We start from the raw sequence: 17,395 nt of genomic DNA, 5'->3' as shown, positions 1-17,395 counted from the left end.
GTAACATGACATGCTGATTGCTCTGGTGACATGCTGATTGCTCTGGTGACATGACATGCTGATTGCTCTGGTGACATGACATGCCGATTGCTCTGGTGACATGACATGCTGATTGCTCTGGTGACATGACATGCTGATTGCTCTGGTGTCATGACATGCTGATTGCTCTGGTGACATGACATGCTGATTGCTCTGGTGACATGCTGATTGCTCTGGTGACATGCTGATTGCTCTGGTGACATGCTGATTGCTCTGGTGACATGACATGCTGATTGCTCTGGTGACATGCTGATTGCTCTGGTAACATGCTGATTGCTCTGGTGACATGACATGCTGATTGCTCTGGTGACATGACATGCTGATTGCTCTGGTGACATGACATGCTGATTGCTCTGGTGACATGACATGCTGATTGCTCTGGTGACATGACATGCTGATTGCTCTGGTGACATGACATGCTGATTGCTCTGGTAACATGACATGCTGATTGCTCTGGTGACATGACATGCTGATTGCTCTGGTGACATGCTGATTGCTCTGGTGACATGCTGATTGCTCTGGTGACATGACATGCTGATTGCTCTGGTGACATGACATGCTGATTGCTCTGGTGACATGCTGATTGCTCTGGTGACATGACATGCTGATTGCTCTGGTGACATGACATGCTGATTGCTCTGGTGACATGACATGCTGATTGCTCTGGTGACATGACATGCTGATTGCTCTGGTGACATGCTGATTGCTCTGGTGACATGACATGCTGATTGCTCTGGTGACATGCTGATTGCTCTGGTGACATGCTGATTGCTCTGGTGACATGCTGATTGCTCTGGTGACATGCTGATTGCTCTGGTGACATGCTGATTGCTCTGGTGACATGACATGCTGATGGCTCTGGTGACATGACATGCTGATTGCTCTGGTGACATGCTGATTGCTCTGGTGACATGACATGCTGATTGCTCTGGTGACATGACATGCTGATTGCTCTGGTGACATGCTGATTGCTCTGGGGACATGACATGCTGATTGCTCTGGTGACATGACATGCTGATTGCTCTGGTGACATGCTGATTGCTCTGGTGACATGACATGCTGATTGCTCTGGTGACATGACATGCTGATTGCTCTGGTAACATGCTGATTGCTCTGGTGACATGACATGCTGATTGCTCTGGTGACATGACATGCTGATTGCTCTGGTGACATGACATGCTGATTGCTCTGGTGACATGCTGATTGCTCTGGTGACATGACATGCTGATTGCTCTGGTGACATGACATGCTGATTGCTCTGGTGACATGACATGCTGATTGCTCTGGTGACATGACATGCTGATTGCTCTGGTGACATGCTGATTGCTCTGGTGACATGACATGCTGATTGCTCTGGTGACATGACATGCTGATTGCTCTGGTGACATGACATGCTGATTGCTCTGGTGACATGCTGATTGCTCTGGTGACATGACATGCTGATTGCTCTGGTGACATGACATGCTGATTGCTCTGGTGACATGCCGATTGCTCTGGTAACATGACATGCTGATTGCTCTGGTGACATGCTGATTGCTCTGGTGACATGCTGATTGCTCTGGTGACATGACATGCTGATTGCTCTGGTAACATGACATGCTGATGGCTCTGGTGACATGACATGCCGATTGCTCTGGTGACATGCTGATTGCTCTGGTGACATGCTGATTGCTCTGGTGACATGACATGCTGATTGCTCTGGTAACATGACATGCTGATTGCTCTGGTGACATGACATGCTGATTGCTCTGGTGACATGCTGATTGCTCTGGTGACATGCTGATTGCTCTGGTGACATGACATGCTGATTGCTCTGGTAACATGACATGCTGATTGCTCTGGTGACATGCTGATTGCTCTGGTGACATGACATGCTGATTGCTCTGGTGACATGCTGATTGCTCTGGTGACATGACATGCTGATTGCTCTGGTGACATGACATGCTGATTGCTCTGGTGACATGACATGCTGATTGCTCTGGTGACATGACATGCTGATTGCTCTGGTGACATGCTGATTGCTCTGGTGACATGCTGATTGCTCTGGTGACATGCTGATTGCTCTGGTGACATGACATGCTGATTGCTCTGGTGACATGACATGCTGATTGCTCTGGTGACATGCTGATTGCTCTGGTGACATGCTGATTGCTCTGGTGACATGACATGCTGATTGCTCTGGTAACATGACATGCTGATTGCTCTGGTGACATGACATGCTGATTGCTCTGGTGACATGACATGCTGATTGCTCTGGTGACATGACATGCTGATTGCTCTGGTGACATGCTGATTGCTCTGGTAACATGACATGCTGATTGCTCTGGTGACATGACATGCTGATTGCTCTGGTGACATGCTGATTGCTCTGGTGACATGCTGATTGCTCTGGTGACATGACATGCTGATTGCTCTGCTGTGACATGACATGCTGATTGCTCTGGTGACATGCTGATTGCTCTGGTGACATGACATGCTGATTGCTCTGGTGACATGACATGCTGATTGCTCTGGTGACATGACATGCTGATTGCTCTGGTGACATGACATGCTGATTGCTCTGGTGACATGCTGATTGCTCTGGTGACATGACATGCTGATTGCTCTGGTGACATGCTGATTGCTCTGGTGACATGCTGATTGCTCTGGTGACATGCTGATTGCTCTGGTGACATGCTGATTGCTCTGGTGACATGCTGATTGCTCTGGTGACATGACATGCTGATGGCTCTGGTGACATGACATGCTGATTGCTCTGGTGACATGCTGATTGCTCTGGTGACATGACATGCTGATTGCTCTGGTGACATGACATGCTGATTGCTCTGGTGACATGCTGATTGCTCTGGGGACATGACATGCTGATTGCTCTGGTGACATGACATGCTGATTGCTCTGGTGACATGCTGATTGCTCTGGTGACATGACATGCTGATTGCTCTGGTGACATGACATGCTGATTGCTCTGGTGACATGCTGATTGCTCTGGTGACATGACATGCTGATTGCTCTGGTGACATGACATGCTGATTGCTCTGGTGACATGACATGCTGATTGCTCTGGTGACATGCTGATTGCTCTGGTGACATGACATGCTGATTGCTCTGGTGACATGACATGCCGATTGCTCTGGTGACATGACATGCTGATTGCTCTGGTGACATGACATGCTGATTGCTCTGGTGACATGCTGATTGCTCTGGTGACATGACATGCTGATTGCTCTGGTGACATGACATGCTGATTGCTCTGGTGACATGACATGCTGATTGCTCTGGTGACATGCTGATTGCTCTGGTGACATGACATGCTGATTGCTCTGGTGACATGACATGCTGATTGCTCTGGTGACATGACATGCTGATTGCTCTGGTGACATGACATGCTGATTGCTCTGGTAACATGACATGCTGATTGCTCTGGTGACATGCTGATTGCTCTGGTGACATGACATGCTGATTGCTCTGGTGACATGACATGCTGATTGCTCTGGTGACATGACATGCTGATTGCTCTGGTGACATGCTGATTGCTCTGGTGACATGACATGCCGATTGCTCTGGTGACATGACATGCTGATTGCTCTGGTGACATGACATGCTGATTGCTCTGGTGTCATGACATGCTGATTGCTCTGGTGACATGACATGCTGATTGCTCTGGTGACATGCTGATTGCTCTGGTGACATGACATGCTGATTGCTCTGGTGACATGACATGCTGATTGCTCTGGTGACATGACATGCTGATTGCTCTGGTGACATGCTGATTGCTCTGGTGACATGACATGCTGATTGCTCTGGTGACATGACATGCTGATTGCTCTGGTGACATGACATGCTGATTGCTCTGGTGACATGCTGATTGCTCTGGTGACATGACATGCTGATTGCTCTGGTGACATGACATGCTGATTGCTCTGGTGACATGACATGCTGATTGCTCTGGTGACATGACATGCTGATTGCTCTGGTAACATGACATGCTGATTGCTCTGGTGACATGCTGATTGCTCTGGTGACATGACATGCTGATTGCTCTGGTGACATGACATGCTGATTGCTCTGGTGACATGACATGCTGATTGCTCTGGTGACATGCTGATTGCTCTGGTGACATGACATGCCGATTGCTCTGGTGACATGACATGCTGATTGCTCTGGTGACATGACATGCTGATTGCTCTGGTGTCATGACATGCTGATTGCTCTGGTGACATGACATGCTGATTGCTCTGGTGACATGCTGATTGCTCTGTGACATGACATGCTGATTGCTCTGGTGACATGACATGCTGATTGCTCTGGTGACATGACATGCTGATTGCTCTGGTGACATGCTGATGACATGCTGATTGCTCTGGTGACATGCTGATTGCTCTGGTGACACATGCTGATTGCTCTGGTGACATGACATGCTGATTGCTCTGGTGACATGCTGATTGCTCTGGTGACATGACATGCTGATTGCTCTGGTGACATGCTGATTGCTCTGGTGACATGACATGCTGATTGCTCTGGTGACATGCTGATTGCTCTGGTGACATGACATGCTGATTGCTCTGGTGACATGACATGCTGATTGCTCTGGTGACATGCTGATTGCTCTGGTGACATGACATGCTGATTGCTCTGGTGACATGACATGCTGATTGCTCTGGTGACATGACATGCTGATTGCTCTGGTGACATGACATGCTGATTGCTCTGGTGACATGACATGCTGATTGCTCTGGTGACATGACATGCTGATTGCTCTGGTGACATGACATGCTGATTGCTCTGGTGACATGCTGATTGCTCTGGTGACATGACATGCTGATTGCTCTGGTGACATGACATGCTGATTGCTCTGGTGACATGACATGCTGATTGCTCTGGTGACATGACATGCTGATTGCTCTGGTGACATGCTGATTGCTCTGGTGACATGCTGATTGCTCTGGTGACATGACATGCTGATTGCTCTGGTGACATGACATGCTGATTGCTCTGGTGACATGACATGCTGATTGCTCTGGTGACATGACATGCTGATTGCTCTGGTGACATGACATGCTGATTGCTCTGGTGACATGACATGCTGATTGCTCTGGTGACATGACATGCTGATTGCTCTGGTGACATGCTGATTGCTCTGGTGACATGACATGCTGATTGCTCTGGTGACATGACATGCTGATTGCTCTGGTGACATGACATGCTGATTGCTCTGGTGACATGCTGATTGCTCTGGTGACATGACATGCCGATTGCTCTGGTGACATGACATGCTGATTGCTCTGGTGACATGACATGCTGATTGCTCTGGTGTCATGACATGCTGATTGCTCTGGTGACATGACATGCTGATTGCTCTGGTGACATGCTGATTGCTCTGTGACATGACATGCTGATTGCTCTGGTGACATGACATGCTGATTGCTCTGGTGACATGACATGCTGATTGCTCTGGTGACATGACATGCTGATTGCTCTGGTGACATGCTGATTGCTCTGGTGACATGCTGATTGCTCTGGTGACATGACATGCTGATTGCTCTGGTGACATGACATGCTGATTGCTCTGGTGACATGCTGATTGCTCTGGTGACATGCTGATTGCTCTGGTGACATGACATGCTGATTGCTCTGGTGACATGACATGCTGATTGCTCTGGTGACATGACATGCTGATTGCTCTGGTGACATGACATGCTGATTGCTCTGGTGACATGCTGATTGCTCTGGTGACATGCTGATTGCTCTGGTGACATGACATGCTGATTGCTCTGTTGACATGCTGATTGCTCTGGTGACATGACATGCTGATTGCTCTGGTGACATGACATGCTGATTGCTCTGGTGACATGCTGATTGCTCTGGTGACATGACATGCTGATTGCTCTGGTGACATGACATGCTGATTGCTCTGGTGACATGCTGATTGCTCTGGTGACATGCTGATTGCTCTGGTGACATGACATGCTGATTGCTCTGGTGACATGCTGATTGCTCTGGTGACATGACATGCTGATTGCTCTGGTGACATGACATGCTGATTGCTCTGGTGACATGCTGATTGCTCTGGTGACATGACATGCTGATTGCTCTGGTGACATGACATGCTGATTGCTCTGGTGACATGACATGCTGATTGCTCTGGTGACATGCTGATTGCTCTGGTGACATGACATGCTGATTGCTCTGGTGACATGACATGCTGATCTGCTCTGATTGACATGACATGCTGATTGCTCTGGTGACATGACATGCTGATTGCTCTGGTAACATGACATGCTGATTGCTCTGGTGACATGCTGATTGCTCTGGTGACATGACATGCTGATTGCTCTGGTGACATGACATGCTGATTGCTCTGGTGACATGCTGATTGCTCTGGTGACATGACATGCTGATTGCTCTGGTGACATGACATGCTGATTGCTCTGGTGACATGACATGCTGATTGCTCTGGTAACATGACATGCTGATTGCTCTGGTGACATGACATGCTGATTGCTCTGGTGACATGACATGCTGATTGCTCTGGTGACATGCTGATTGCTCTGGTAACATGACATGCTGATTGCTCTGGTGACATGCTGATTGCTCTGACATGACATGCTGATTGCTCTGCTGATTGCTCTGGTGACATGCTGATTGCTCTGGTGACATGCTGATTGCTCTGGTGACATGACATGCTGATTGCTCTGGTGACATGACATGCTGATTGCTCTGGTGACATGACATGCTGATTGCTCTGGTGACATGCTGATTGCTCTGGTGACATGACATGCTGATTGCTCTGGTGACATGCTGATTGCTCTGGTGACATGACATGCTGATTGCTCTGGTGACATGACATGCTGATTGCTCTGGTGACATGCTGATTGCTCTGGTAACATGACATGCTGATTGCTCTGGTGACATGACATGCTGATTGCTCTGGTGACATGCTGATTGCTCTGGTGACATGCTGATTGCTCTGGTGACATGACATGCTGATTGCTCTGGTGACATGACATGCTGATTGCTCTGGTGACATGCTGATTGCTCTGACATGACATGCTGATTGCTCTGGTGACATGACATGCTGATTGCTCTGGTGACATGACATGCTGATTGCTCTGGTGACATGACATGCTGATTGCTCTGGTGACATGCTGATTGCTCTGGTGACATGCTGATTGCTCTGGTGACATGACATGCTGATTGCTCTGGTGACATGCTGATTGCTCTGGTGACATGACATGCTGATTGCTCTGGTGACATGCTGATTGCTCTGGTGACATGACATGCTGATTGCTCTGGTGACATGCTGATTGCTCTGGTGACATGCTGATTGCTCTGGTGACATGACATGCTGATTGCTCTGGTGACATGACATGCTGATTGCTCTGGTGACATGACATGCTGATTGCTCTGGTGACATGACATGCTGATTGCTCTGGTGACATGACATGCTGATTGCTCTGGTGACATGACATGCTGATTGCTCTGGTGACATGACATGCTGATTGCTCTGGTGACATGCTGATTGCTCTGGTGACATGACATGCTGATTGCTCTGGTGACATGACATGCTGATTGCTCTGGTGACATGCTGATTGCTCTGGTGACATGACATGCTGATTGCTCTGGTGACATGACATGCTGATTGCTCTGGTGACATGCTGATTGCTCTGGTGACATGACATGCTGATTGCTCTGGTGACATGACATGCTGATTGCTCTGGTGACATGACATGCTGATTGCTCTGGTGACATGCTGATTGCTCTGTGACATGACATGCTGATTGCTCTGGTGACATGACATGCTGATTGCTCTGGTGACATGACATGCTGATTGCTCTGTGTGACATGCTGATTGCTCTGGTGACATGACATGCTGATTGCTCTGGTGACATGACATGCTGATTGCTCTGGTGACATGCTGATTGCTCTGGTGACATGACATGCTGATTGCTCTGGTGACATGACATGCTGATTGCTCTGGTGACATGACATGCTGATTGCTCTGGTGACATGACATGCTGATTGCTCTGGTGACATGACATGCTGATTGCTCTGGTGTGACATGCTGATTGCTCTGGTGACATGACATGCTGATTGCTCTGGTGACATGACATGCTGATTGCTCTGGTGACATGACATGCTGATTGCTCTGGTGACATGCTGATTGCTCTGGTGACATGACATGCTGATTGCTCTGGTGACATGACATGCTGATTGCTCTGGTGACATGACATGCTGATTGCTCTGGTGACATGACATGCTGATTGCTCTGGTGACATGACATGCTGATTGCTCTGGTGACATGCTGATTGCTCTGGTGACATGCTGATTGCTCTGGTGACATGACATGCTGATTGCTCTGGTGACATGACATGCTGATTGCTCTGGTGACATGACATGCTGATTGCTCTGGTGACATGACATGCTGATTGCTCTGGTGACATGCTGATTGCTCTGGTGACACATGCTCTGATTGCTCTGGTGACATGACATGCTGATTGCTCTGGTGACATGCATGCTGATTGCTCTGGTGACATGCTGATTGCTCTGTGTGACATGCTGATTGCTCTGGTGACATGACATGCTGATTGCTCTGGTGACATGACATGCTGATTGCTCTGTGTGACATGCTGATTGCTCTGGTGACATGACATGCTGATTGCTCTGATTGGTGACATGACATGCTGATTGCTCTGGTGACATGACATGCTGATTGCTCTGGTGACATGACATGCTGATTGCTCTGGTGACATGCTGATTGCTCTGGTGACATGACATGCTGATTGCTCTGGTGACATGACATGCTGATTGCTCTGGTGACATGCTGATTGCTCTGGTGACATGACATGCTGATTGCTCTGGTGACATGACATGCTGATTGCTCTGGTGACATGCTGATTGCTCTGGTGACATGACATGCTGATTGCTCTGGTGACATGACATGCTGATTGCTCTGGTGACATGACATGCTGATTGCTCTGGTGACATGACATGCTGATTGCTCTGGTGACATGCTGATTGCTCTGGTGACATGACATGCTGATTGCTCTGGTGACATGACATGCTGATTGCTCTGGTGACATGACATGCTGATTGCTCTGGTGACATGACATGCTGATTGCTCTGGTGACATGCTGATTGCTCTGGTGACATGCTGATTGCTCTGGTGACATGCTGATTGCTCTGGTGACATGACATGCTGATTGCTCTGGTGACATGACATGCTGATTGCTCTGGTGACATGCTGATTGCTCTGGTGACATGACATGCTGATTGCTCTGGTGACATGACATGCTGATTGCTCTGGTGACATGACATGCTGATTGCTCTGGTGACATGACATGCTGATTGCTCTGGTGACATGACATGCTGATTGCTCTGGTGACATGCTGATTGCTCTGGTGACATGACATGCTGATTGCTCTGGTGACATGACATGCTGATTGCTCTGGTGACATGACATGCTGATTGCTCTGGTGACATGACATGCTGATTGCTCTGGTGACATGACATGCTGATTGCTCTGGTGACATGACATGCTGATTGCTCTGGTGACATGACATGCTGATTGCTCTGGTGACATGACATGCTGATTGCTCTGGTGACATGACATGCTGATTGCTCTGGTGACATGACATGATTGCTCTGGTGACATGCTGATTGCTCTGGTGACATGCTGATTGCTCTGGTGACATGACATGCTGATTGCTCTGGTGACATGACATGCTGATTGCTCTGGTGACATGACATGCTGATTGCTCTGGTGACATGACATGCTGATTGCTCTGGTGACATGACATGCTGATTGCTCTGGTGACATGACATGCTGATTGCTCTGGTGACATGACATGCTGATTGCTCTGGTGACATGACATGCTGATTGCTCTGGTGACATGCTGATTGCTCTGGTGACATGACATGCTGATTGCTCTGGTGACATGACATGCTGATTGCTCTGGTGACATGCTGATTGCTCTGGTGACATGCTGATTGCTCTGGTGACATGACATGCTGATTGCTCTGGTGACATGACATGCTGATTGCTCTGATTGCTCTGGTGACATGCTGATTGCTCTGGTGACATGACATGCTGATTGCTCTGGCTGACATGACATGCTGATTGCTCTGGTGACATGACATGCTGATTGCTCTGGTGACATGACATGCTGATTGCTCTGGTGACATGCTGATTGCTCTGGACATGACATGCTGATTGCTCTGGTGACATGACATGCTGATTGCTCTGGTGACATGCTGATTGCTCTGGTGACATGACATGCTGATTGCTCTGGTGACACTGATTGCTGACATGCTGATTGCTCTGGTGACATGACATGCTGATTGCTCTGGTGACATGACATGCTGATTGCTCTGGTGACATGACATGCTGATTGCTCTGGTGACATGCTGATTGCTCTGGTGACATGACATGCTGATTGCTCTGGTGACATGACATGCTGATTGCTCTGGTGACATGCTGATTGCTCTGGTGACATGACATGCTGATTGCTCTGGTGACATGACATGCTGATTGCTCTGGTGACATGACATGCTGATTGCTCTGGTGACATGACATGCTGATTGCTGCTGATTGCTCTGGTGACATGCTGATTGCTCTGGTGACATGCTGATTGCTCTGGTGACATGACATGACATGCTGATTGCTCTGGTGACATGACATGCTGATTGCTCTGGTGACATGACATGCTGATTGCTCTGGTGACATGACATGCTGATTGCTCTGGTGACATGACATGCTGATTGCTCTGGTGACATGACATGCTGATTGCTCTGGTGACATGACATGCTGATTGCTCTGGTGACATGCTGATTGCTCTGGTGACATGACATGCTGATTGCTCTGGTGACATGACATGCTGATTGCTCTGGTGACATGACATGCTGATTGCTCTGGTGACATGACATGCTGATTGCTCTGGTGACATGCTGATTGCTCTGGTGACATGACATGCTGATTGCTCTGGTGACATGACATGCTGATTGCTCTGGTGACATGACATGCTGATTGCTCTGGTAACATGACATGCTGATTGCTCTGGTGACATGACATGCTGATTGCTCTGGTGACATGACATGCTGATTGCTCTGGTGACATGACATGCTGATGCTGATTGCTCTGGCTGATTGCTCTGTGACATGACATGCTGATTGCTCTGGTGACATGCTGATTGCTCTGGTGACATGACATGCTGATTGCTCTGGTGACATGACATGCTGATTGCTCTGGTGACATGCTGATTGCTCTGGTAACATGACATGCTGATTGCTCTGGTGACATGACATGCTGATTGCTCTGGTGACATGACATGCTGATTGCTCTGGTGACATGCTGATTGCTCTGGGAATGCTGATTGCTCTGGTGACATGCTGATTGCTCTGGTGACATGCTGATTGCTCTGGTGACATGCTGATTGCTCTGGTGACATGACATGCTGATGGCTCTGGTGACATGACATGCTGATTGCTCTGGTGACATGCTGATTGCTCTGGTGACATGCTGATTGCTCTGGTGACATGACATGCTGATTGCTCTGGTGACATGCTGATTCCTCTGGTGACATGCTGATGGCTCTGGTGACATGACATGCTGATTGCTCTGGTGACATGACATGCCGATTGCTCTGGTGACATGACATGCTGATTGCTCTGGTGACATGACATGCCGATTGCACACTCCCTCAATTGTCTCAATTCTCACTCCCCCGTGTCATTGTCTTGTGTGACAAAACTGCACATTTTAGAGTGGCCTTTTTATTGTCCCCCCAGCACAAGGTGCACCTGTGTAATGACCATGCTGTTTAATCAGCTTATTGATATGCCACACCTGTCAGGTGGATGGATTATCTTGGCAAAAGGAGAAATGTTCACTGATGAGGGTTTAAACAAATTTGTGCAGAACATTTGAGTGAAATAAGGTTTTGGTGTTTATGGAACATTTTGTGGATGTTTTATTTCAGCTTATGAAACACGGGACCAACACTTTATAATGTTGTTGTGTATATTTTGGTTCAGTGTAGATACATAAAACAGCCTGAGCAGGAAAACACCAGACAGACATTGTTCTCATTGCTTTATTTCATACTGTTATTTTCAGTGTTAAACATTTGTTCATCAAAACACTGCTAGGAGGTCTTGTGCTCATTCAAACAACAACCAACCTACTTATGTGTACAAACACACACACAAGTGCATATATGCACAGCCACAATCATCACACTCAGACAACTACACACATAAAACCCCACAACAGATCCTGGTCAATCTCCCGAACAAGTCTTTTCCTCTGACACAGAACAATACAACAAATCACCTATTGTAGATTTAGTCTTTATGATTTAAATATATTTTAATCTTAGTCCCATTTTAGTCATTGTTTCCTTCTTAGTTTCAGTTCATATCAGTTTGACGAGCCGAGCCTGTTGTTCTTTTTAGTCGTTGTAGTTTTATTGTCTTATTAAACAGCTCAAACAAACCTCTCTCTCAGTCACATAGCTTCCTCTCTCTCAGTCACATAGCTTCCACTCTCTCAGTCACATAGCTTCCTCTCTCTCAGTCACATAGCTTCCTCTCTCTCAGTCACATAGCTTCCTCTCTCAGTCACATAGCTTCCCCTCTCTCAGTCACATAGCTTCCTCTCTCTCAGTCACATAGCTTCCTCTCTCTCAGTCACATAGCTTCACATCTCTCTCAGTCACATAGCTTCTCTCTCTCAGTCACATAGCTCAGTCACATAGCTCTCTCTCAGTCACATAGCTTCCTCTCTCTCAGTCACATAGCTTCCTCTCTCTCAGTCACATAGCTTCCTCTCTCTCAGTCACATAGCTTCCCCTCTCTCAGTCACATAGCTTCCTCTCTCTCAGTCACATAGCTTCCTCTCTCTCAGTCACATAGCTTCTCTCTCAGTCAGTCACATAGCTCAGTCACATAGCTCTCTCTCAGTCACATAGCTTCCTCTCTCTCAGTCACATAGCTTCCTCTCTCTCAGTCACATAGCTTCCTCTCTCTCAGTCACATAGCTTCCTCTCTCTCAGTCACATAGCTTCCTCTCTCTCAGTCACATAGCTTCCTCTCTCTCAGTCACATAGCTTCCTCTCTCTCAGTCACATAGCTTCCCTCTCTCAGTCACATAGCTTCCTCTCTCTCAGTCACATAGCTTCATCTCTCTCAGTCACATAGCTTCCTCTCTCTCAGTCACATAGCTTCCTCTCTCTCAGTCACATAGCTTCCTCTCTCAGTCACATAGCTTCCCATCTCTCAGTCACATAGCTTCCTCTCTCTCAGTCACATAGCTTCCTCTCTCTCAGTCACATAGCTTCCTCTCTCTCAGTCACATAGCTTCCTCTCTCTCAGTCACATAGCTTCCTCTCTCTCAGTCACATAGCTTCCTCTCTCTCAGTCACATAGCTTCCTCTCAGTCTCAGTCACATAGCTTCCTCTCTCTCAGTCACATAGCTTCCTCTCTCTCAGTCACATAGCTTCTCAGTCACATAGCCTCTCTCTCAGTCACATAGCTTCCTCTCTCAGTCACATAGCTTCCTCTCAGTCTCAGTCACATAGCTTCCTCTCTCTCAGTCACATAGCTTCCTCTCTCTCAGTCACATAGCTTCCTCTCTCTCAGTCACATAGCTTCCTCTCTCTCAGTCACATAGCTTCCTCTCTCTCAGTCACATAGCTTCCTCTCTCTCAGTCACATAGCTTCCTCTCTCTCAGTCACATAGCTTCCACTCTCTCAGTCACATAGCTTCCTCTCTCTCAGTCACATAGCTTCTATCTCTCTCAGTCACATAGCTTCCACTCTCTCAGTCACATAGCTTCCTCTCTCTCAGTCACATAGCTTCTACTCTCTCAGTCACATAGCTTCCACTCTCTCAGTCACATAGCTTCCACTCTCTCAGTCTCAGTCACATAGCTTCCACTCTCCTTAGTCTCAGCCATCTTAGTCACATAATAGTGACTATTAAATAATGACTATAATAAAAGGCTACCTTTAAACTTCCATCATGTGCACATTCAGAAAGCCTTGTCCTACTAGGAGGGAAGCTGAAAACATATATATTCTCTATTACAGGACTAGTAAAGGTCCAGTTTGCAAATTATTTCTACATGAAAACTGAAAATAGTATATTCATTATTTTTCCATTTTAGTAGACGCTCTTATCCTGAACAACTTACAGTATTGAGTGCATACCCCGTGGGAATCGAACCCACAACCCTAGCATTACCAATTGAGCCACGCCATCACAAATCACTGATTGTGCATTGTTTTATCTCCATGGTGATGAAAATTCTACAAGTACAAAACCTAGATAAACCCGCCTATGTACACTAATGTATATTTAATATTACATTTAATAACGCACAAAAAGTGGTTGTTTTTCATATTATTTGATCAAGAAAAAAATATTTAATTTGATGTTAATGGGATGTTTTGTGTCTTTGTCCATAACTAATGCACCTTTTGATGTAATATTTGAGGATTATTAATATATATATAAATATTTGTAATATTTGAGGACAGGGTTTACTTCTTTCTGGGTTCCATTAGTGATGACATCACAGAGAAAGGGAACAGAGGGAACAACTCTTACCATTCCAACATCTGAATCCTGCTAGATACTGTTGTTGTTGTTGTTGTTGTGGTTGTTGTTGTTGTTGTTGTTGTGGTTGTTGTGGTTGTTGTTGTTGTTGCAAAATCAGAACCGGTTTGTACCCGTTAAGAATTACCATCACCGTGAAGAAAACAAAACAATGTACGATATTATATATTATTATATTATAGTTATATATATAGTTATTATATAGTAACTGAGTACTTTGAGATGGCAAGTGGTTTGTGACGGTGTGGCTCATGGCGGTGTGGCTCATGGCGGTGTGGCTCATGATGGTGTGGCTCATGGCGGTGTGGCTCATGGCGGTGTGGCTCATGGCGGTGTGGCTCATGGCGGTGTGGCTCATGATGGTGTGGCTCATGATGGTGTGGCTCATGGCGGTGTGGCTCATGGCGGTGTGGCTCATGACGGTGTGGCTCATCTTGTAATGCTTTGGGTCGTGAGGTTCTCGCAGCTTTGTCGACACGAATGTAAGAGAGAGTAAAACATGACTGTTTCTAGTGGCGGTTAGTTACAAGTGAAGTGTCCCTGCTTCACATCACTTCAAAAGATTGAAGAGTGACTGAAGAGTGACTGAAGAGTGACTGAAGAGTGACTGAAGAGTGACTGAAGAGTGACTGAAGAGTGACTGGCTTGGCAGTTGTGTACGAGAGCCGAGCAGATCAGCTCTATCAAATCGTGTAACTGAAAGATGCTCATTTCTTCCAATGAGAGGATTGCATGAAATATTCTGCAGTAAACGCTGCATAGGATTGGACAAAAACGCAGATGAAACTGAGCTTCAAATGTCCGTTAGTCTTACGTGGAAGTCTAGTTACATTTTCGTCAACTAAAATGAGAAGTCATTTTGTAAACACTTATGTTTTGTTTTTCACCCAGCAGGGCGTCTCATCTCGTTATCGCCATTAGTTTTACAAATGACAAAACAAAAAAAAGGTCCTCGAGTTTTAGTCATAGATATTGTTGTCATAGATATTGTTGTCATAGATATTGTTGACGGAATTAAACACTTTACACAACAATAACAACATTAGTAGCCTTGTGATGACATATACTTTAGGAAGCATTTGCAGAAAACGAGAGAGACAGACAGAGAGAGACAGAGAGAGAGAGAGAGACAGAGAGAGAGAGACAGAGAGAGAGAGACAGAGAGAGAGAGACAGAGACACAGAGAGAGAGACACAGACACAGAGAGAGAGACACAGACACAGAGAGAGACACAGAGAGAGAGACACAGACACAGAGAGAGACAGAGACAGGGAGAGACAGAGAGAGAGACAGAGAGAGAGAGACAGAGAGAGAGAGAGAGAGAGACAGAGAGAGAGAGACAGAGAGAGAGAGACAGAGAGAGAGAGAGACAGAGAGACAGAGAGAGACAGAGACACAGAGAGAGAGACACAGAGAGAGAGACACAGACACAGAGAGAGAGACACAGAGAGAGAGAGACAGAGAGAGACACAGAGAGAGAGAGACAGAGAGAGAGAGAGACAGAGACAGACAGAGACAGAGAGAGACAGAGAGAGACAGAGAGAGAGACAGAGAGAGAGAGAGAGAGAGAGAGAGAGAGAGAGAGACAGAGAGAGAGAGACAGAGACAGAGAGAGAGACAGAGCGAGACAAAGAGAGAGAGAGAGACAGAGAGAGAGACAGCGGGAGAGACAGAGACAGAGAGACAGAGACAGAGAGAGATGTTATATACCAATAAAATCAGACACATAAATGATAGTGACACATTGAGGTCATTGACGAAGTTTCATGCAGCAATATCATCACTGACACTCCTGTCTAGTACCTGTCTAGTACCTGTCTAGTACCTGTCCTATGTCTCACTGTAGTGACTCATGTCCTGTTATTCTAGTTCACTTCTTAGTGAAATCAGGCAGGACAAAGGAACAAAGGTTATACTGCGTAATGTGGTTTCTCCTCCCAGGTTTTCAACAACAGTTTTCTGCTCCAGTTCCCGTTCCAGCCATTCAGTGGGGCGAGGGCTGATTGGGTAGAGGAGTCTAGCAGAGGGACTTAGCTCGAACTTTAGGGAACAGCTGCATGACCAAAGAAAGGAAAGAGTTGAGTTCAGAACAGAAACAAACCATTATTTGTTGGCTTCTGGACTAATGAAAATTGAGTTCTGAACAGCAACTAACAGTTCTGTTTTAGTACTGGGCTAGAACAAATATGTGAGATCCTGTGGGATCTCAGGACCAGGAAGCTGTCTTGCCACCAAGTAAATAGATTTTTTTTTATTCAGGAAAAATTAAAGTGAAAGTCATCTTGGCATTTGTTCCTGAAGGGGTGAGGGAGGAGACAACTAATAAAATGAATTATTGTCTCTTACCCCAAAGTAGTTGTTAGGTATGAATCCCTCTCGGCCACAAAGTGATGCCCACCACCAATCTACCCCGTCAGGCTTCTGGAGGATCGTCACCATGTCCCCCTCTCTGAAGCCCAGCTCGTCTGCCTCCTGGGCAGGGTACTCCCACAGGGCATACAGTACCCCACTGTTCTCCACACCCATCGCCTCCTCCACACCTGACACACACACACACACACACACACACACACACACGACCAACGATTTTTCTAACATTTTAAGAAACGTTTTCGACACAGAGTGCAAATAGTTCTGGAGAAAGTGGCCTATATGGTTTAGTGGTTTGAGCGGCTGACCCCGGGAGTCATGTAAGCTAGAGGTAGAATGGGTTTACAATCCAATGCTCTTTGACTCGATGT

At 46.7% G+C, this 17,395-nt stretch overlaps 1 protein-coding gene across 5 annotated transcripts in view; it reads right to left on the bottom strand.

Moving 5' to 3' along the window:
- Positions 1-15,598: 15,598 nt before the first annotated feature.
- Positions 15,599-17,395, bottom strand: part of ppp1r13l (protein phosphatase 1, regulatory subunit 13 like) — a 75,566-nt gene continuing 73,769 nt past the window's right edge. For all 5 annotated transcript variants that reach the window (XM_065000612.1, XM_065000615.1, XM_065000613.1 and 2 more), the window contains 2 exons: positions 17,001-17,194; positions 15,599-16,707 (listed from right to left, as the gene is read on the bottom strand). In XM_065000612.1, the coding sequence (XP_064856684.1) occupies positions 16,672-16,707; positions 17,001-17,194 (230 nt within the window). In that variant the 3' untranslated portion in view covers positions 15,599-16,671. The remainder of the gene's footprint in view (positions 16,708-17,000; positions 17,195-17,395) is intronic.

Source organism: Oncorhynchus nerka, linkage group LG14, assembly GCF_034236695.1.
Source record: "Oncorhynchus nerka isolate Pitt River linkage group LG14, Oner_Uvic_2.0, whole genome shotgun sequence".
Taxonomy (NCBI): Eukaryota; Metazoa; Chordata; class Actinopteri; order Salmoniformes; family Salmonidae; genus Oncorhynchus; species Oncorhynchus nerka.
This window is presented reverse-complemented; position numbering and strand designations above follow the sequence as displayed.